The sequence below is a fragment of the Pleurodeles waltl genome, chromosome 10, assembly GCF_031143425.1.
Source record: "Pleurodeles waltl isolate 20211129_DDA chromosome 10, aPleWal1.hap1.20221129, whole genome shotgun sequence".
Taxonomy (NCBI): domain Eukaryota; kingdom Metazoa; phylum Chordata; class Amphibia; order Caudata; family Salamandridae; genus Pleurodeles; species Pleurodeles waltl.
This window is the reverse complement of record NC_090449.1, coordinates 513,720,119-513,742,926: the sequence shown is the minus strand read 5'-3', so window position 1 is coordinate 513,742,926 and position 22,808 is coordinate 513,720,119. Positions and strand designations below refer to the sequence as shown.

Here is a 22,808-nt window from a genome sequence, read left to right as displayed (position 1 = left end):
CCCCTTCAATTCCTCCTTTCTGTCAGACCACAGAGCGAGCACTGCACTGACAGGTTCGCAGGGAGGCCTGTCAGAACTTCCTGGACTGCCGTCTTAACATAGCATCAGTGGATAAAATATTTTGTCATCATTGTTACTAAATCCTAGCAGTAAATAACCAGATTTACATCTTGTGTTTATGATAGTGGCTCCCAGAGAGTGGCATACGTAACAAACACTATAAACCTATTTATATGAGGAGCAGAAGTGAACCAGGTTTTCTTACACTGTTAACATGCTACTGAGAAGTTCAATTAACCGTTCATTAACAACTAGTTTTACACGATGACCACATGGACGTCAATTCACCAAAATGTCAAGAGTAGCGGAAGTGACATTACGTACCCTTGGACCTCCACTTTCACTAACACACATACTTACATATAGACACAAATTCACACACACACTCTCACATAAACACACGCTCATCGCCAAGCATGCAACCAACATACATTTAAAAGCATTTTTAGTTACCCCAACTGCCATTGAAGAGCACATTCCCAGCTAATTGTGCCCCTGTTGTATTAGACCAATAGTGAATAATTATCCACTATTAGTGTAATTCAAACTGACAAAAAAACAAAGAGTACAGTCCCAACTGACGTCCATAAGAAGGAGCTGCCACCTGAGCGGCCACTATGCTCCTGGCACTGAATTTGCCACATGTGAAGCCAGGGGTCAGAAAGGGCAAGCCAGGGGTCACAGCTGCGATCCCTAAATGACGTCCATGGATGACCAGTCACATTCCACAGTAACATCTTTGTACCACTATTGACTATAGAAGGTCTTATATAGGCACTGGGTATAGATTGAGCACGCCTACTCACTTAAAGAGTAAACCACATCCCTGCACTCTGTTAATTTACACCTTTCCTACATTGTACAACGTTTGTGAAGCCACGCAGTCTCTGATTGTGGGTCAGTACTGGAACCAGCCCGTCAAAACCTAACAGTCTGCTAAAAACAATTCACAACAACTCATTGAAAAATCAATGGCCGAGTGTTTAAAAAAGTGTTAAAACATTACAAAGAAACATTGTAGATGGGCAGGCAGGGCCCAGTGGAACACTGTGTCCCAATGTGTAATGATCACTAACTGTTTCCACACGAATATCGAGTAAAAAATATAATGGGACCAAAATATCGAAACCTAAATATCGGGAGCACAAATATCACGATGGGATGTACATACAGCCAAGTATAGGTTTACTATACATAACTTCACATTAATGTACCTTGATGATATATCTATACATTTAAATAGCTTCAAGGTACCTAGACGTGGAGTTAAGAACAGTACTTACCTATAAGCACTTATCATCACAATATTTTGATTCTCAATTTTAAGGACTCTGTATTTAAGCTACATAACATTTTTTCATCCATATTTTGGCATACAATCTCCACCACGACGCTCCCACACCACCATAAACTCAATCATTTGCCTATCTGTTTGACTTTAACCAGTAAAAGGAAGGGCTGTTGTGAGACAATGTGTAGAACTGGTCAAGTGATTTAGTTGTAATTAAGCGTTCAGAGACCTGCACTTCAAGTCAGGATTCATTGGCTTAATTGCGTGATTTTAGGCAAATCACTTTGACACAGATTACCAAACATTTAAATCAAAGCAGGACACCAAGTGAAGTTGCTGCACTGCATTGCATGAAAGGGAAAGAGTAGAACTGTCCCATATTTTTCAAAGAAATGGCACATTTCTGCTCTCTCCTTGCGCTGATGCCCTCAGCTACCTAGCACCACCCACGTACCCTAATGCCAGAGTGACTGCATTATTGTCAGGATAGTTTTGTGCAGGAATGAGTACCTCCCTGCACAAAAACTATCCTTGGGGGCTTTTTCCTTTTTGCATGTGCGCTACAGAATACAGAATGCCTCACACATGCCAAGAAAAATAGGAGGAGAAATAAATACATATCTCCTTGTTACACAAGACTCATACAGGTACAAGATTTTGGCACAAACCCACATCTAGAAGTCTTTGCAAAATGGTTTTGCCTCAAGCTCCATGGGTGGTTGCACAGAAACGACCATGCACCAACCATGGAATGCCTCCCTGATACAAAGTAACGGAAGGCTGTGCAATGCACTGTGTAACTTTTTTTTACAAGCAATGTAGATATTGTGACGGTTTGCATAAACAAATCACACAAACCCAATGAAAAGACTGCTTTGGCTTGCATGTTATACAGGAACAGTTACTGAGATTGAACAAACTGTACACAAGACTCAAGAGCATGTGATTGTTTCTCACATTGCTGTTGAATTCAGAAGCATCATTTTATTATGGCACCTTAAGAATTATTTTAGATGTGTTTTAGCATGAGCAATGCTGAAACGTAAATGTTTCCAGAATCGGGGACACTTTCAGAAATTTACTTGAGCGGACAAAAAGTAACTCTATGCTGAGCCCCACTATCCAGGGGACAATTTTGGCAGACATACTCAGACACACACACACATACCCCACTGGAACCTAGCACTGAAACAGCATGTGATAACATGGATAGCTACAACTGCCCTGTTGGGTCAAAACAGGTGTTGATTTTGTGGTGGTGGCTGCAGGTGATGGGCACTGACATTCATGTTTTGGGTGCTTGTACTTATTTTCCATCATCAGACTGTGACCCAAAAAAAGGGTGAGAGAAGAATAAGATGCTAAAAGAAACATAGGAAAACTATGATTCCGGGTGAAAGCAAGGGTGAAAAAGAGCCCACAAGTGTGAGATTAAGAGACAGGAAGTGTAAGGTAGGGGAAGAAAGAGAGATGAGGAATAATCAAGACTGAGCAGTCTTGATATTTTTTGCAGCTCTGCAAAAGGCTCTTGAGAAAGCCTTTAGGTCCCTACTCTCACGTTTTGTTTTTAATTAAATTCTTCCCAGACTGTCACTGCTGAGTTGGAACTGCGGGTACAGAACAACCTAAGATTAGGCTTCCCCACGGGCAAATGCCTGGTTAGCATTTCAGCCAGGGCAGGAACCAGGTCATCTCCAACTGTAGCACAGGTTCAATAGATTTGCCACATCACAGCTCAATGCTTCTAGTCTCCACCAAAGACTATTGGCAACCATCTGACTAAAAACAAAACACACTAGAACCTAAGGCATAGATGGAAGCACGCATGAAAAACCCCGCGCCATCCTTGGTCCATGGCAGACATTGCCAGCTGTTCTCACTTGCATTTGTAGAGAAATCAGACTCCTCTTCAGGGGCGGCTCCTTCAGTATGGTGAAAGAGCGTTGCGCCCCTGGCCAAGAGCCAGGAAATGAAAAATGAAACAATTCCACTATTGTTTTATTTTTCATCTGCTGGCTCACCCAGCAGTACATTGGTGGGGCGGGGCTGGGCCTCGGGAGGTGGGAGGGGGAGTGAGTGCACTAAGTGCGCATGTGTGTTTGGCAGGCCGTTTAAGGCCGGCCAAACACACATGCTCACTTAGGTTTCTCCAACTCAGCTGTATACACAGCCGGGTTGGCAGAAACTGCACAGGCTTGTATCTGAGCGGCAGTGACTGCCGCTCAGACCAATCCTGACGTTGCTTACATGCTATGTTTAGCATGTAAGCAGAGCCAAGATTGCTGGGGAGCATGTGCTGGGGTCCCATTCAATGCTGGGACATCATATGGAGGGAAGAGGAGAGCTAGGTAGCAGGCGACGGAGACTTCGACAAGGTAATGTTGTTTTTTTCCCCTTCATCTCTGTCCCCTCAACCCCCACCCCTCCCTTTGAGATTTGTAGTGGCCACCGCTGCTCCTCTTATGTGTCACCAAGCCTGACTCTCTCCTACCAACTTATTTTTTGTTGCCCTCAAACACATCTACGAAGCAGGAATGCCATTGGTTCGCAGTTATTATAACCAATCAGATGCTGAGTGTCTCAGGTCACTTTCATTTGTGCTAGCCATTCATGGACCATCTTACAAATTTGTATCTAATCCACTTATACTTCATCTCAATTGCAGATGATATCTGACTCCTGTCTCTTACATAACACACACAGATAATCTGCATTTGTAACTACCACGTGTTTCTCACATAATTCAATTAAAATCCACAGTTTTAACTGACAGTGACTTTTGATAGTATGATGTCAGAACCCTGGCCACAAAGGCAAAGGCAGTAACATCTAACGCCTTAGCGTGTCATACTCAATCCCTAAATAAATAAAAATAATAAAAAGAATTATCACTTCTCCCTAATCAGACATCTGAATCACTGTCCCTGATTGGAAATGGCTGGGGTGACATATAGGCCCCTTCAGCAGGAAATTATGCTTTGGCAGGTGTGGGGGTATTACACTTGTCGTCACGTCAAATAGGGCATCAAGAGTTCTTTCAAAAGTCCTGGATAGCTGTCTTAAGCCGTCTTAAAGACTTCTTTTTGCAATGTTTTTGTGATGTTGTACCACAATATCCCAGGCAAGGTGTTGATCTACGAAAATATAGTGACCATAATATCAGCACTCCAAATATCATCATGGTGGAGTTATTAATTGTACATTTATACTGTGCTTATATTTTCGTAGTCAATGTTGTGATCAGGGTTTATCTGTAGGAAGATATTTCGACCTTGAAATGGTGGCATACTACTATTTTGGTAATTTCTGGTGAAGGATGGTTCCCAGGTCTCTTTTGAGTGGCGGCATTGGTGCAACTCTAACCAGGTACCCGAGAGCTGTGTACGTTTATGCTGCACATATTAACACCCAGCTGTACGATCAACACAATGTAAAATGCTGTCCTACTTATCTCTCTTGCAGAATGTTAAAAACTGCTCAGCGTTGATCTCCGGGGACACTGTCAACACCACTGTGATCCGCTGTGACCCTACTAAGGTCAGTGCACTACTTTAATAGCACAATAGATGAAGCTGTACCCATTTCATGAGCCACTGTAATTTTACTCTTTGCATGACCCAAACACAGTTACTGTTGTGTTGGAGACATGGAAGGAGTACACAACACAGCATGGATTGAAGTTTAACTTTTTATTTTGCTGCTCAGCCCCGCAGGCTAATTACACTACTGCTACCTTCAGCCTGACCACCTCATTGGGCCCCTCATCTTGGCTTCCACCTCAGGCTGGTCGAGGTGTCACGTTCAGCTGTTATGCGGCCTCAGGATCCTAAGCCTTACTCTACACCTACCCCCATTTAAACTTGGATCCCAGTTCTTCATGAGTCTACATTTCTTCAATAAGCTGTAGAGGTCTAATTATCAGGCAGCATTACTCAGTGGTCAGCAATGGCGGAGTTGTTTATTTGGTGCACGACCTGGCATCTCAGGGTTCATTGTCTTAACAGGGCAGTTGTCACTGGTTTGCGTGAAGGTTGTGGTCTTGAAGTGCGATGTGTTCTGAGTGATGGACTTCCAGGGGTGAGTCACTGTGACCATCCTCCCTTTTCTTGCTTTCACTTGGGATCGTTCGGTGTCAAAGGGGGTTCTATTTTCCTCTGTAGTCTTTGCTTGACCACCACCCATTTGCCCATTTCAGGTATTGTTTCCTGCACTCACCGCTTAGTATCCGCATGTGCTGTCATCTTCTTCTTCCCGGTAGTGGCGTTGGCTTTATCTGAGTTCAAGTGGTGGTCTTGCAACCAGTGTGCAAATTTGATGCGAATGGATCAACCACACATGTGTGTGGCAGGGTTCACACCTGTTGTTGAATGAGGGGTGGTTAGATAGGCCGACAGAACTCCGCTTTCAGTGGCTCTCTGTACAGTTCACTTGAGGGTACCCGTGTAACATACTAATACTACGACATTGGCTTGCAGTTAATGTGGAATTATCCAATGTTGTTAGATACCTAAGAGGTTTAGTTACTCTCTGAAGTCCCCACTTATAAATGAGGGCCCCTTGTCTGACTACAGGGCTTTGGAGAATCCCCACTTTGCAAAGATGTTGTCCAGGGTATGGATTACCTTGGCAGCTCCAGTTGACAAGACCATTATGTGAGAATCATGAGTATTCATCCACTACCACCAGAAGATACTTGTCGGACTCAAGTGGGCTGAATAACTCAACTGTTATCTGCTCCCAAACTCTCTCTGGTATGTCTGACATCTCCGGAGGTAGTTGCCTCATGGATAGTGATAAACAGGTGCACAGGTGGCTCTTACGCAGTTCTGTCTCTGCCATGGGAACCATAGTCTGTCTGAGTGGGCCCTGTGGTGGTAACTATCCCTTGGTGGTGACAATGCCTTGGTGCCCCTCTTGCACCAGATCAATGACTTGCTTGCAGAGGTTCTTGGGAATCACAATGCGTGGTCCTCTTAGGATGAGTCCTTCTCGTGTAACTGGCAGCTCACCTCTGACATTGTGAAAGGCTTTGACCTCCTCAGAGGCATCACTCCGCTCTTTGCTATGCTTCCATTTGTGCATGTCGATGAGATGTGTGACAAGGACCAAATCTATATCCTAATTTGTGCTGATGACTATTTGAGAGATTAAGAGTGCGGCGGTTATGCTAGTGCTGACTATGAATTAAAGGTACTCCTCCGCAATGGACGGGTGCCTCTTCTTTAGGGGTAATGGCTGTCTAGAGAAGCAGTCAGCTGGATTGTGCTCTTTTCCTGGTTTGTGAACAATAGCATATCCATATTCCTGTAGGCATATTCCCCATCATTCAATTCTGAGGGGCATTTTAGCGTTGGAATTTTCAAAGATGGGGAGGAGAGCCTGGTTATCAGTTATGATGGTGAACCGTTTGCCATAGAGGAAATTGTGAAAATGTTTGCAGGCCCACACCACTGAAAGACTCTCCGGTTGAGAATAGGCTTTCTTGGTGTTGGAGAGGCTTCTGCTGGCATAGGCGATGACATGGCACTGGGCCTCCAGGCTTCTAGAGTGTTCCATCAGGATGGCTCTAGGTCCCCCTGGTCTAGCATTGACAGTCACCTATGTGGCCAGTTTGGGGTTGAGGTTGGCTGTGACAGTGTCCTTTGACAGGGCTGCCTTTATTTGCTGAACGTTGACATACATTTTTGGGGGCCAGGGCTTATTTTTCATCATCAGAATGTGGCTCAAAACAGTTCACATTCCAGGGACCACTGGAAAACACCTTCTGTCTTGTGAGGTGTCAAAGAGAGGCACTGGTGGTGGCATGATCTTGAATGTGCCTGACAATCCCTTGGCGTGCCCAAAAAGGAATGGAGCATGCTAACGTCTTTAGATGGGCTTGCAGCTGTGGGGGCAGTGACTTTGTCTGGATCAGGCATCATCCTTTCTTCTGAAAATAGACGCCCAAATAATTTCATTCTCGTTTTATGGAACTTGCATTTGTCAGTGTTGAGAGTGAGACCAGCTTCAAATAATAGGTGGCAGGTCTTGTTCAGTGCTACACCATGTGCTTTGCATGTAGCCCCAAAGACTAAAATGTTGTCACTGTGATTTGAACACATTGGCTACTAGCTGAACAACATCTGGAAGATTTTGGCAGCTGATGGGTTGTAGAAGCTCAATCTTTTGTAACAGAATAGTCCTAGGTGTGTGGCAACTGTTGTAATGTAGCAGCATTGTTCTTCCAGTTCAGTTTGATGATAGCCCTTGTTCAGGTCGAACATGGAGAAAAGTCTCACACTATTGAGATGGGAGATCATGTCTGCGGTGTGCGGACCTGATCGACATTCATGTTCTAATGCCTTGTTGGGCTAGCGCATATTAACGCAGATTTATACATCTCCATTTTTGTCCTTCTTGGGAACCACAATGTTGGGGACACAGAGGGAGTGGGGCCTTTGGATGGTTCAGTAATGTGTAAGCTGAGGAAGTTTCTGATCTCCTTTTCCACCACTTCTTGCAGGTGGGTGCACCTCTCCTGTGCCTTTGCACTACTAGGTGAACACTCTCATCAAAGTGGAGGTGGACGCAGACATCTTTCAGTTTGCCAAAGCCACTGAAGAGGGCTTGGAATGGATGAGTGATGTATCGGTCTGTCTCAAGGCAGTAGTTGAAGGAAACAAGACCCATTTAAGCTGCTGTGGTAAAACTGAGGAGGCAGGCCCCAATACCTTACCTTGGAGCACATGCATTGGTGCTGTAATGATGTGCACACCATGTGTTATGATTGCATTAGAGCCGCGGCTGTGCAATGGCTGGGATGGAGCCCACCTATAGACCTTATTGGGTAACTGCAAGAGCACTGGGACTGAACTGAGTTCAGCAAAACGATAAAACTGCATCACATTGACGGATGCCCCACTATCAATAATAAATGGTATGAATTGACCATTCAGTTTCAGGTGAACAACTGGAAGGTTGCAGGTTCTTTTCTGCAGTTGCACTTGGTGGACAGTTTCATTCTATAAGTGGACATCCATAAGTCCCAGACTGGTGGCAGTAGGCAGACAAAGGACTCTGGGGATCGGTGATCGGCAATCTGGGATGAAGAAAGTGGCCCCTTGTAGTTTAGGGTCGCTGTGAATTTTTCTATGTTATTGTTTGTCCTAAGCCCGCACATAGATTTTCTGTCGAGTATCAGCCAGCTGTGCACAATCTTGGAAGCCTGCTAGGTCTCAACTGCTGATTATATTGACCAAAGCACCACTGTAAATAATGAAGTTCATGTCACAACCACTCAGCGTGAGGGTGACGGTGGGTCACAGGTCCACATGTCTATGTGCAGTCATCATCAAGAGGTAACCATCCTCCTCATTATCACTGACTGGTGACACAGTGGAATGTGAGGAAGGCGAGGTGGGCGATTGACATCTGGATGCTGTTGCGGTGCACCGCATGTGATGTCTGGTTTGTTCAAGAGACTTGTGGTGGCATCAGCTCTCACTGCCTATCTTATCTATTTTTCTCTACTGCGGTCGGGAGGTGGGTGCTTCGTCTGGACACAGCAGATGGATTTTAAATAATTTTCTTTTCCACAGCACTTGCACACTTGCCCGATGCCTGGACACTTCCTGTCATGAGGGTATGCCGTACCACACCTGGAGCACGTTCTTGCGGCTTCAAGGGCTGTGAGTGGTGCTTGTCTTTGCATGCTCAGTGGCTGCTCCACATAGCTAGCACAGTCTCTTTGGTGGACGCACCCACTTCTATGGTGTCCGCATGTTTTTCACCAACCTCCTCTATGTTGGCTTCAGGCAGTATCATGTTAAGAGAGCGTGTTTCTATGAACATGCATCTTCTGAAGTCTTTAGATTGATAGTCATTGATGATCCTCAGCTGCATGGATTCTTCAGTGGTAAATTTGTTGAAACAGCAGTGCTTGAGGAGGCCTTCCAGGTGCTCTAAAAACTCATCCATTGATTCTCCTGCTTGTTGGCGGGCTTTGTTGAATGTGTAACGTTCATAGCCAAAGTTAGTGGCTGGATTGAACATCTTGGAGAGCTTGTCTTTCACCTTTTGATGGGTGTTAGCATCCTCTTTTGGGATTTTCTTGAGAGCCTATTTGATGCCCTCTCCTGCAAGGATCCTGAGGTATTTAATCACCTTGGTCTCATCGCATTCATCCAGTGCCTCAATGAAGTCATCAGATATTTCAATCCAGTTGACCCACCGCACACCAATGTGGTGTTTCTTCAATGTGTCGAATAGTGGCAGTGACCTTAAATATGTGGCAGCACTGAATTTGGACTGTAAGACAGTACACATGGTGGCTAGAGACCCGTTGTGTGCCTTGCACCCTCAGGGTAAAGGAAGAGTATTTGGATAGTCACTATGGCTGGCACTCAACTGAAAGGGCTGCGACCCGTGGGATGTAGGCTCTTGGTAGGAAGCAATAAGTAGGCTTTTCCAATCCAAGATGGCTGCCAACAGGGTGACTGGGCCTAGGGACTAGCACATGCTAGTAGAAACGCTGCGCAGACCTCAGAGGTCCTCTTGATGAGCAGCAGGAGCCTGGACACACCAATCAGATGGAATGCTGATGGTGAACATGGGCCGGCAGCATGGGAGACTTGCAGGCATGGTGATCGTGATCTGCTGCCGGTTTGTAGGGTGGGAGGCTGTTGAGTATCACAGGCATGATGCACTTGCCCTCATGACAGTCTGATGAGTGTGCTCAGCAGCTGGAGTAAAGACCTTGAGGAGGCACGTGTATAGCAGCCACACCGTGGCCGTCATTGCAGATTGACTACTCCGTGGGCGTGTTCTTCCACTCGTCACCAGCTGTCGTGTTAGGCATGTGGAAGGAGTACACAACACAGCATGGATTGCAATCTAACTTTTTATTATGCTGCTCAGGCCGGCAGGATGATTACACACCTACTACCTCCAACCTGATAACTTCATCTGCCACTCCCCCGGCTTCCACCTCAGCTGCCATGGCATCACAGTTCAGCCACTACATAGTCTCAGGGTACTAAGCCCGACTCTACAGTTATCAAAAGTGCAGCGACACAGTGGAAGACCCTTTGACAAAGGTTTACTGGTCACCTTTCATTTGCTTATTTTTGTATTTTGGTGTCAGTGTGGTACTAATGAGGTGAAACCTTTGCCCTGATAGTATTAACATATGTAAAACTTCCAAGAGGCAATATGTAATGAATGCATTTAAATGCCTCAGGCAGGCATTACAGTTGGTAGGCTTTTAGATGGACCAGTCTCTCAGAAAAAGCTCCAAATTATTTATACGCCAGTCTTAATGTAGATAATGCAAAAAAGATATAGATGCTCGTCAGGCTACATGTACTCATGTGACAGCAAGAAAGCCTTGCAATCTCAGCAAACTGATTTCTTCCTTATTATTAGAATTAGTAGGTCATGAGAAGGGATAGAGACATCATGTGAAATGGCATGTCATGCCATTTTCCGCAGAGATGAAGGGGGGTGCGAGCAAACACCGTTACACCAACTCTGTGAAGACATACTGTGAAGTTTAATACTAGTGCTAGATGAGGGAGGGAAATGGCACACCAGTGCGCTTTTCATTTATTTGTATTTTATTTGTTCTTTTGTGGAACAGCAGGTACCTACCAGAGCGAAACACAATTAACCAACTAATGCAGAGCATTTTACAGGAGCGGCTTGTGTGGCTGGGGCTGGGCAGGGCTGGAGGTGCAAGGTGTCGGGGGGCATGTGAATAAAATAATTAAATAATAATAATAATATATTTTAAAAAACTTACCTCTGCTTCCAAGCACCGCTCCTCTCCCGTCGCTGCTGCAGGCACAGGCTCCCAGCCTGCCCTGCGCCAATCATGACGCTGCTGAAAGCAGCATCAGGATTGGCTGGGAGTGCCCAGCCAGGGTGCTCCTAGGCGGACTGGGAGCCTGTGCAGGCTCTCTCCAGCCCAGCAACCGTGTTGCTGGGCTGAATAGAGACTACAGCACGTGTGTTTGGTCAGCCTGAGACAGTCGGCCAAACACACATGCGCTCTGATGGGAATGCACAGAGCACTCCCCCCGGCTCCTCACCCCCAATGCCCCACTCCTATTATACGGAAAGGATAATAAACAGAGTTTATTATCCTTTCTGTGTAAAAGGATTTGCAGCGGTTGCTGCTGTAGTGGGGCAATGCTCCTCTGCCCATACAATTTAAACAAGCTAACGACAGCTCTAAAAACTCCTTAAACAAATAAACTCTTGCAGGCAACATAGTTAGTTTGAATTTTGCACAAACGTGAAATGCCATCTGGGCATGTGATGTGTTGAGTAGACTTCACAGTTCTGGTGGTTTGTAACAGTGTCATGGGACAGCTGCTTTGTCTTGTGTGAGTATCCCAGGGATGCTATTTGGTCACACTGCCTTCACACTTTGGAAGCTAAATTTCACACTAATGTGCTCTCCATTTTGTGGACAGTAACTTGCACTGCATTGTAGACAGCACTACTTGAATCTGGTCACAGGAGGGTATCAAATTATGCGACAGGCCTGAGCAAAATATGCAGCAAGAAAAGGAAAATGATGCAGCATAATGCAGCACATCTTATGATAGTCACACCCAAACCTTTTGCCTTCCTCCTCCTATTTTTCCTGATTTTATTTTTGTTGGCTCTAGGACTCAGTGCATTTTACCACTGCTAACCAGTCAATCAATTAATCAGGATTCAAATAGCTCAACATTGTTACCCCTAGGAGTATCTGGGCCCTGAGGATGCCATGTCTCAGTCAAAAAGCCAGATCTTGAGTTTCTTTTTGAAATTTGTCAGGGAGGGTTCTGTTCGGAGGTGGAGGGTCAGGTCATTCCAGAGCTAGGCGGAGATATAGGAGAAGAAGTAGCCCCTGCAGCAGGTGCGACAGATGCAGGGTATGTACGCGATGGTGAGTGAGGAAGAGCGCAAGTGTCTAGATGGAAGTTCAGACGGTGGTTGATGAAGGAGGGTCCTTGATCGTGTATAGCTTTATAAAAGCTATACATCACGCTCGCCGCATGAGGATTTTCAACTGGCATCTCTTCTGGATGGGAAGCCAGTGGAGGTTTCTGAGGTGGTGGATGATGCTGGCCCACTTAGAAGGACTAGGATGAGTCTGGCTGCACTGTTCTGTATGGTCTAGAGTCTTCTGAGGAGCAGGGTGGGAATTCCGGCATAGAGGGCATTACTGTAGTCGAGGCAACTGGTTACAAGTGCTTGCGTGTGGATCTGAGTTCTGCTGACCACCATCTGTGGTCCCATATGGAGGTGTTCTTTTTGAAGATCACTACCTCTGTTTTGTCAGAGTTTAGTTGGAGGCAGTTGTCTCTTATCCATTTGGCTATGCTTATCATGTACGCGATGATGAGTGAGGAAGAGCGCAGGTGTCTAGATGGAAGTTCATTCGGTGGTTGATGAAAGAGGGTCCTTGATCGTGTATAACTTTATAGGCGACCATGAGGATTTTTAACTGGCATCTCTTCTGGATGGGAAGCCAGTGGAGGTTTCTGAGGTGGTGGATGATGTTGGCCCACTTAGAAGGACTAGGATGAGTCTGGCTGCACTGTTCTGTATGGTCTAGAGTCTTCTGAGGAGCAGTGTCGGAATTCTGGCATAGAGGGCATTACCGTAGTCGAGGCAACTGGTTACAAGTGCTTGCGTGTAGATCTGAGTTCTGCTGGCCACCATCTGTGGTCCCATATGGAGGTGTTCTTTTTGAAGATCACTACCTCTGTTTTGTCAGAGTTTAGTTGGAGGCAGTTGTCTCTTATCCATTTGGCTATGCTTATCATGGCGTTAAAGAAGTTAGGTTTGACATTGGTAGGGTCCCTGGAGAGGGAGAGGATTTGCTGGGTGTCATCTGCATCGGAGATTATGTTGAGGGATCTGATGAAGTCTGCAAAGGGAGTCATGCAGATGTTGAACAGGGTGGGGCTGAGGGATGATCCTTGGGTTACACCGCATATGATGTCTTTAGGCACTGATTTGAAGAGAGCCAATTGGATGCTCTGTGTTCATCCTGTGAGAAAGGAGGTGATCGATTTGAGGGGGTTTGGCTGTATGCAATTCTGTGAAGTCTGTTGATGAGGTGTGGTGGGAGACTGTGTCAAATGCAGCAGAAAGATTGAGGAGGGTCAGAGCCACAGCTTCTCCTTGGTTGAGGAGAGTTCGGATGTCATCTGTGTCAACGATCAGTGTAGTCTCAGTGCTGTGGGTGGCACAGAATCCTGATTGTGAAGCATTGAGAGGGTGGTTCAATTCCAGATGTTCATTGAGCTGTTGGTTGATGGCCTTCTCAAGCACTTTGGCTGGGTAAGGGGGCAATGCAATAGGTTGGTAGTTTTTGAGATAGCTGGGGTCAGCAGAAGGTTACTTTAGGAGGGGTCAATCCTTGGCATATTTCTATCTGTCTGGGAAGGTTGCTGTGGAGATGGAAGTGTTGAGGATGTTGGTAAGTTTTGTGATGATTTGGTTATTCTGAGGTTGAAGAGATGATGGGAGAAGGGTTCGGTGGGTGCCTCTTGGTGGATGGAAGCCATGATAGTTGCAGTGGCGTGGCTGGTGAGCGGGGACCAAGTGGTGATCGTGTGGCTGGTGTTCGTGAGTTGTTTAGGGTTGTTGAGGGTGAGAGAATTTGTTTGGGGGTCGAAGTTTTATATATGATCACGATCTTGCTGTGGAAGTAGGCTGGGAGGGTCTTCCAGAGTTCTTGGAGGGGTGGATGGTGTTCTCAGTGGCTGTTGGTTGGAGAATTCCTTGACAATGTTGAAGAGTTCCTTTGTGTGGTTGGCTGTGGTACTGATGTGGGCAGTGATGGCTGTTCCCTTGGCTTCCTTGATGCTTAGGTGGTAGTTGTTGAGGACTGCTCAAAAGATGGCTCTGTTAGAGGGTTTTTTAGTGATTCAGCATCTCTTCTCAAGTTGGTAGCAGTTGAGTTTGATGGTTCTGAACTCCGGTGTGCGCCAGCTGGAGTATTTTGAGGATTCGCTGTTTTTTTGCTGGTTTCAGCTAGGCGGCAATGTTAACACAGTTGGTGATCCATGCAGTGAAGTTCTGGACTGCTTGGTTCAGGTCTGCTGAGGCTTAGGGATGGGTGGAGCTGAGGGCTTGTGTCCACTGAGTCTCAGTTACCTTGCTCCAGCAGCGGTGGGAGGAGTTGTTGTGCATGGCCGTGGTCTGCTGAGCATCAGAGATGGTAAACTGGATGAGGGCATGGTCGATCCAGAACCCGTGCAAAAGTGCTTGTGCTCTCTGCTTAAAACATGGTAACATTGTCTAATCCCAAATTGGCACATTTAATGTATTTATAACTCCCTAGTAAAGTGGTACTACATTCACCCAGGGCCTGTAAATTGTTGCTACTAGTCGGCATGTATCCATGATTGTGCCACCCACTTTAGAAGTCCTCTAACCAAGTCGCAGGCCTGCTGTTGCAGTACCGGAGTGTGCAGTTTTACACTGACATGTCGACCTGGGGAAACAACTCTTTTGCCAATTCCCAAACCTTCTTTTTTAATACAAATAAGTCACCCCTAGGATAGGCCCTGGACAGCCCAGATGGCATGTTGCAATGCATTTAAACAGTAGTAAATGTACTCCAAGTTTTACGTGTCCTGGTAGTAAGAAATCTCCGAAAGTCGTTTTTTTCAGTACAGCAAGGCCTATCTCTCCCATATGATAACATTGTGATCACCTTATTAAATCTTATAAGTGAAATTCACAATATGTAAGAGATAAAGGGGGTTATTCTAACTTTGGAGGAGGTGTTAATCCGTCCCAAAAGTGACGGAAAAGTGACGGATTTACCACCAGCCGTATTACGAGTCCATTATATCCTATGGAACTCGTAATACGGCTGGTGGTATATCCGTCACTTTACCGTCACTTTTGGGACGGAATAACACTCCTCCAAAGTTAGAATAACCCCCATAATGTTAAAGTTTGATGTCTCTGAAATCACAATTTAAAACCACAACTTATGGTGAAGTCGAATTTTAAATTGCAATTCTGAAAATGCCACTATTAGAAAGTTGTCATTATCGTGCTTTAGACATCTACCGCCTGCTGCCTGTCTCTGATCATTTGACTGGGGTGGGTGACAGCTGGGCATTGTGTATTTCCCCAGACAGCCACACACAATGGTAGCTTAGGTGTGCCTTGAGGGATAACCCTGGGAGAATGGGAGGGAGGGGCTGTGCACAGCCTCACTTACACCTGAATAGGTTATGTCCTGTCCCCACACAAAGGACTGCATACCCCCTGTAGCGAGTCTGGAGCCAGGGTAGGAAGAGCAGGACTTCTGGGCACTTTAAAGGCTTGTCTTTAAAGTCACCCCAACTTCAATTGCTCAACTGGATATAAGTACTGGACCTCTGACAGGACCACTTAAGTACACTTCTGGACTTGTGGATACTCTGCCAGGAAGAACTACTACTTTACTGCTGATAGGACTGCCACTCTACCCGGATGCTACTCTGAAGGGGCTGCTGCCTTGCTGTGCTGACCTGCTGCCTGGAGAGAAAGAACTGAACCGGGGACCCATCTTGAACACAGGACCCCAGAGGTACTCAAAGGTCTAGTATACTGGCTTTTGGATCTGAGCCTCAGGAACATAACAGGCTCCCCAAAGCTCCTGGACCCATCTTCAACACGCTCCTGACCCCTATGGGGCACCTCTCAGGTCATGGATGCTTAGAATGGGTCTTTTTGCTCTTTAAGTCAAGCTTTTGGGCTCTTTGTGAATGGGCCTGTTTGCTCCAGAGCCTCGCCTGGAAATCTAGAGCTAGCAGCCACAATTTTTTCTCCTTCGCACAGCAGGTATCACCACTCATGACCGCGAGGCTCCAGCCCATCCATCTGCAACGCCCGGTCAGCTCTTCATGCACCACTGACCATCACTGCTGGAGATGCTCTCCTTGCTCCAGACAAACTTCTACACCTCGAACGGGACTCTAGGGACAATTCTTGAGAAGATAAAACTTCAGTGGGACTAATCTGAGACTGCATCCAACCCACGCTCAAAGGCGGTCAGTATGAACTTTTGACTTTGACTTGGTCCAGCACAACCAGATATCCACAGTTAGTGCTTCAAGGTTTTAGGAGCTATATTGCAGTTTTTTATTTAAAAAATCATAACTCAGGTTCTACTTATTAGATTGTTGTCTTTCTGATCTTGTTTTATTCATTAAATGTTGCTCTATTTTTCTAACCTGGTGTAGATTTTTGTGTGTGGTGTATTCACTGTTTTACTGTTTGAAGTGTTCCGCAAAAGCTTCACACATTGCCCCTAAGTTAAGCCTGACTTCTCTGTGTCAAGTTATCAGAGGGTGAGCACAGGTTAATTGATCGTTTGCTTGTGCCTTACCCGAAATAGGATTGTGCTTGCTACTTCACCATGGCTTACACCCCAGTCACCACTTTTTAACAGGTGAAAATTCATATTTATGCAGATCATGCCTCAGCTTTACAACTACATAATTTAAGGATGCCTTCTCATAGCACACAACCTTTAGCATGAGGCAATTCATATATAAACCAATCTTCCAAAAATATATTTCACTGTTTTACTTTTATATTCCTTACTTCAAATACGTGTGGTGCTGCTTTTTAAAGTGCACCATGTTACACTTTTCTCACAGTTACACTTCATCAGTACGCAGAAGTTAGACCTGTTAACTTTGTCACTTCTCACTTTAATGCTGCCTGCGTTTTCACTTGTTTACTGTCCCGCAGCCCATTTTTGTCAACGCGGAAAGACAGAAGCAATGGAGAGAAAACATGACCGAAGAAAGGAAAGAAAGGCGCTATGAAAACCCTTCTGGACTACGGAAAAATGTACTGGACAAGCCAAAGCTAAATATTACTGGCGGAAGTAGCAATGTTGCATGTGTCTCTTGTGTTGTGTGTACTATCACCAACTCGTGTTAAGAAGAACTTTATTTTCACCCGTTATTCCCCACTTTACTCATGATTGCATTTTTGCTATGGGCAATGCATCATGAAAGGGTTTTTTTTGCTCTGAATTTCCTACACTTTGAAATGCCATGGAATTCACAAATGCCATACGGTATGTAAGAACATTTAACATTGACAATTCATAGAGAGCTCACTGCCAACGGAATAGGTATTGTGCTTTCAAATTGTATGTGTTTATGTTAGAACCTGAATATTAACCTTTTATAAGCAGCTTACTTGGTCGAGCCCCTTAAATTATTCGGGAGTAATATAAATTTGCCAGTTTTTTCCATTACTCTTGTGTGATATAGACCTGCAATTTGCTGCGGATTTTGCAAAAACATCTCTCTTAGTCATTGAAGCTTGAAAAATAATTTTGACCATGTAGTGAGAAAAAATACCTTTTAATTTTTTTGTGTTTTATTACATTAAAGACTTTCGAAATTGAGTTTAGTGTCTCTTCAATTTAACACATCTGCAGTCGGAGGCATGCCTCTGTCTCTAATGGTGTCTAGTAAATTTATAGTACAATGGCATCAAAATAAACAAATTCTAGCTTAGATTTTTTTCGGGAGAAGCGTATTGGAAAGCATTGCTTGGATACTTTAAGCAAATGCATAAAATAGAGTAAGCTATGGTGAGTCCCAGTACGTTGTACAATTGCGATTGTTTTCTTCCATTACGAGTCTTGCGTGATCCTCCTGTACAATGTTTTTATTTATTCAATTAATAGAGAGGTTATGCCTAAGCACAGATCATAGGGTTCCGTCTGGTACATGAATTCAAAGTAACATACAAACTATAAAATATACAACATCGAATGAAAATGAACAACTGGTCAGTTCTGCAGGCAAAATAATTACAGGAAAATACATGAAAAGAAGGTGGTTTTGAGAAAGACATGGAGTGTCAAAAGCGTTACGAAGAGCAGGACCTGAAAAGGAGGTGCACAGGAATAGGGTAAGATGGAATGTTAAACCAACAAGATTGAACGAGGGCAGAGGTGATAAACCATGTATAAATGCGAACCGTAGAAAAGGAAAGCAATGTTGAAGATGAAAAGGACAAGAAAAAAGGAACGTTAAATATGATGAGGAGAGATTTCAGAGGAAACAGGCAGATTAAGAACCAAATTAAATGATGAACTAATAATGATATACGAGAGAAAGGAACAATGTAAAGAGAGCCAGGCGTGTGGAGAAACAGTTTTCAAGGCTTGAAAAAATGGACACGGATGAGGGTTTTGGTTGTATTAGTAGTTAGAACTGAGCGTATCTTGAAAATCTTAAATAACTGGAAACTTAAAAACCCACAGCTTGTGCAAAAATAATCATGGTTTTATTCAAGATAATGATGCAGAGATTATACGGCAAATTGTCCTAATGTTGCTGCTTAAAAGCAGTGACATAAACGAAATATAGTGATTTTAAGGTATCAAACAGGCGTAAGGGTAATGTGCTTTGGAGTCGCGGAAAACCATCCAAGCACAATAAACCTCACTTTACCACATACCCCATTGGTGGGGTGACTATGATCACAGTTTGGTTTGGTTAAGGAGCAGTCCTTAAGTATGGTTTCTACTCACAACCACACACCAGATAAGGGGTATCGTTAAAAAATGTTTTTTTGTTTTTATTGTTGTCATCCATAATCTTCATTCTTTAAAATATTGTTTTACTTTTGTCTGTATATTCCATATGTCAAAGGCAAAACACAATGTTTCACTTATTATTTGCATAAACAGCCAACACATTTCAGGTTTAAGCTGCTTTATCAGGGCTCAAGTCAAACGTTTCTAATAATATGTAAAATCAACTTCAAATTCCATTATATATAAATACACATAATAAGATCTGAAATCATTATTTCCTTGGCTAAAGTTACTGAAATCTTAATTTCGTAAATAGGTTCCATCATGTTAAAGCTCAGAGGGCTTAATGCAGAAAGCCCTAAAGATGAAGGTGTTGGACCAATCAGCTGTGCTGAGCAGGTCCGTCAAGTTGCAGCTGATTAAAGAGGCCTCCGAGGCCTTTGTGTCCCAAGAGCGTGCACCAAATCTTGAAACATTCCCCCTGGAATCCACTAGGAAGTCAGCAAGCAATGATTGAGGTGGATATGACTGTGTGAGACTTTCTGAAGGAAGTAAAGAGTTGAGAGATCTTAAAAGGGGGACGCCAAATGCTCCTGCTATTCTTTTAAGTAGCATGCAACACAAAAGTTGAGAGAGGCTGGCTAATTGTGGTAGATGATAGAACAGTTTGTCTTGCTCATTATGGATATGCGGAAGATAACACCCTGAAGGGAGAAAAACCTGGCATTGATGGCCAGAGTTCTAACGTAAGGCAAAAGAAAGCAGCTAACTTGACTGAGAACTCTTTCAAGTGAAGCTTTGAATTAACATACAAGCGAGATAGGTAGAAGAGGATCATGATGAATTCCCAAGTAGCAGAGTGTCTGGGGCAAGGAGGCAGGTAGGGTAGATCCCTCTCATCAGTTTACAATCAATCTATATTTTCTCATTTCAAAGCAGTAAGGGGCATATTTATATTCTGTTTGCGCTGAATGTTCGTCAAAATTTTTGACACACAATCGGCACAAACCCTGCCCCATATTTATACTTTGACGTCCGACCCCACGGGCGTCAAAATTCCACCACGTGCGTCATTTTTTGGAAGGGGGAACCAGCCTTGCGTTAATGATATGCAAGGTAGGCGTTCCCTTCCAAAAAATGACTTTAAGGCCTGTGCCCCTTATTTATACTCTGGCGTCATTTTGACACACAGGAGGGGGTGGGCCTTAAAAAACGGCGCACAGCCTGATGTGTGCCGTTTTTTAACACCTGGATCAGGGCAGGCGTTAAGGGACCTGTGGGCTCGGAAGGAGCCCAGAGGTGCCCTCCCCTGCCCCCAGGTACACCCCCTGCCGCTCTTGCCCACCCCAGGAGGACACCCAAGGATGGAGGGACCCATCCCTGGGAAGTAAAGGTAAGTTCGGGTAAGTATTTTTTCCGATTTCTTTTGTGGCATAGGGGGAGCTGATTTGGGCCCCCCTACATGCCACTATGCTCAATGACCATGCCCAGGGGACATAAGTCCCCTGGGCATGGCCATTGGGCAAGGGAGCATAACTCCTGTCTTTGCTAAGACAGGAGTCATGTCAATGGAGGTTGGGCGTCAAAAAAAATGGCGCAAATCCAGTTTGAGGCCTGAATTTTGCCTCAGACCTGACTTGCACCATTTTTTGACACACAACCCCCATTTTCCCATACGCCGGAGCTGCCTGGTGTGAGTCATTTTTTTTGACGCACACCAGTCTGCAGCGCTGGCTAACGTAATTCCATTAATAAGGCGCCCGCATGGCGCGTTGGAATGGCGTTAGCCGGCGGTAAAAGTTTTGACGCACAACTGCGTTGGCGCAGTTGTGCATCAAAAAGTATAAATATGGGCCTAAGTGTTACTTGTTTGGTGGAATAGCCCATTGCATGAAGAAAATCCAATTAGTTGGAAAGGTAGCAAAAGGACTTACTATCAGTTCCAGATGCCAGTCCAGCCAGCCTATCCTGGTTAACCTGTGGGATCAACTTTTGCAGGGATCTAAAATGAGTCTCAAAGCTTCTAAAAAAATGTCTAAGAATTGTGTTTGATACCAATACCGGCCAAGCCAGAAGATGCAGGTAGCCCTAGAGAAACAATGAATGATTATTCCCTTTGAGACATTAAAGGACAGTGGGATGATCGAGCAGAGTTTGTGGAAAGCCTATAGCACATTTGAGGACTGGGGGAAACCATATTTAGGAGGCCCAACAAGGAATAATAAAAATTCACACACCAGTGAATGTGTATCATGGTTTGGGAATTGAGCTGAATGAGGGGAAAAGAGTCTCCCAAACATTGAGAAAAGCATCTACTTCCCAGATTGGCACATCTAGGTGGAAACTCATAAAGAATGGAAGTTGGCAATTCAAATAGGAGGCGAAAACATCTGCTTCCATGGAACCACAAAGGGTGAAGAAGTGTCTGAAAGACAAGAAGATCCACCATTAAGTTGCTGGAATTTTCCGTGAGTACCTGTCAGCTGCATATTTAGGGAGGCTCGGGAGGATCTCCACATGAAGAGTGAGGCACTAGTACAGAGGTTTTTGGCTAGGGTGACCAGGCTCTTTAACCTAATCCATCTGAGATTGTTGATGTGAATTGACAAGATATTGTCCATCTGGAGGAGGATGTTGCAATCACAGGGATTTCTGATGAGTCTCTTGATGATGAACATTCCTACGAACAATTCTAAAAAGACGAGATGGAGAAAGGCTTCTTCACAGAACCAAAGGCTTCCTATTATGTGGACCTGATGAATCACGCCCCAGCCCAGACTGCTAGCACCTGACTCCAGAATGACATCTGGATGAGAACCAAAACTGACCTTTCCATTCCACACCTATACATTGTTCAAACACCATCAAAGCTCTTTCAAAGATTTGTCCATTAGAATTTTATCCCAATAATTGAAGCTCTTCCTTAGAGGAAGGGCTTTCTAATCTTGATGAGCTGGTAGTGAAGTGGTCCTGGGAAGATCGTCTGAATTGATAAGTAGTGTCCCGGTCAGAGGGTGGAGAGTCCCTGAGCTGAAGCAACACTGTGAAGCATGGGGGGCAGGTACTCCACTAGATGCCTAGCCATGGCCAAAGAAACAGCCACAGCTTTGAGGATGTCAGCTGCCAGCAGTGTGGCCTTGCCTGCTGCTGGTTTCAGCAAAACTCATCTCTTGTAAAAGACACAGCATATGTTGGCCTGATCCTTTTGCAAGTTAGTACAGGGCAAGATATAGCTGGGGATTTTAGTTAATGAAATGTCATTGGTGGAGTCCATTTGTTTCAAGGGTGACATATATCATACTGTCCATTTGCATATGGATGGGTTTGCTGCAGTCTTAAGTGGAGGTAGCTTATTCATCTCCCAAAGGTCATGGACATAGGGAAAACTGTACCCAGCACCTCAGAATTACGGTAGTCAGGGGAGAGAAAACCCTTTCTAATATGATGAAGAGTTCACCTAAGATGCCCAAAATGTCTAATATCTGATCTTGGCAGCACCTGACTATGCAGCCTGTTCCCCTTTTTTGGAGTCCCATCAGAATGTCAACAAGAAGAACGTAATATCAGAATTCACCTCAAGGGTAAGGGAGGGTTTGCCCAGGTGAGTGGGACTATGTTTCTTCTGTAAGAGGCTAGGTAACCAGTACTTTGTAAACTGGGCCATATGCTGAATGGGTGCAAACCCTCTGAACTTAAGGTGCAACAGCATGGGTGGGTCAAAAATGGATTCATCACCCTGATCCAAAAAAAGTGGAAGTTGTAAGAGCAAGGGAAGCTCCAACAGAGATGCAGTTAGGTAAGGCCAAGAGCGGTTCTTCACTGGTCATTTCAGGTGAGGGTTAGGATCCTCAGATTCAACAATATAGGCACAGCGGCATGACTAAGTGCCAGCCAATATGGTTGCAC

The 22,808-nt window shown here is 44.7% G+C and overlaps 1 protein-coding gene across 2 annotated transcripts in view; it reads left to right on the top strand.

Moving 5' to 3' along the window:
- The window catches only part of LOC138261688 (uncharacterized), a 165,359-nt gene that overhangs the window by 81,121 nt on the left and 61,430 nt on the right, over positions 1–22,808 (top strand). Inside the window, exons 2-3 of one of the 2 annotated variants that reach the window (XM_069210945.1) lie at positions 4,814–4,888; positions 17,090–17,191. In XM_069210945.1, the coding sequence (XP_069067046.1) occupies positions 4,814–4,888; positions 17,090–17,191 (177 nt within the window). The remainder of the gene's footprint in view (positions 1–4,813; positions 4,889–17,089; positions 17,192–22,808) is intronic. The other variant, XM_069210946.1, reaches the window with a different exon arrangement.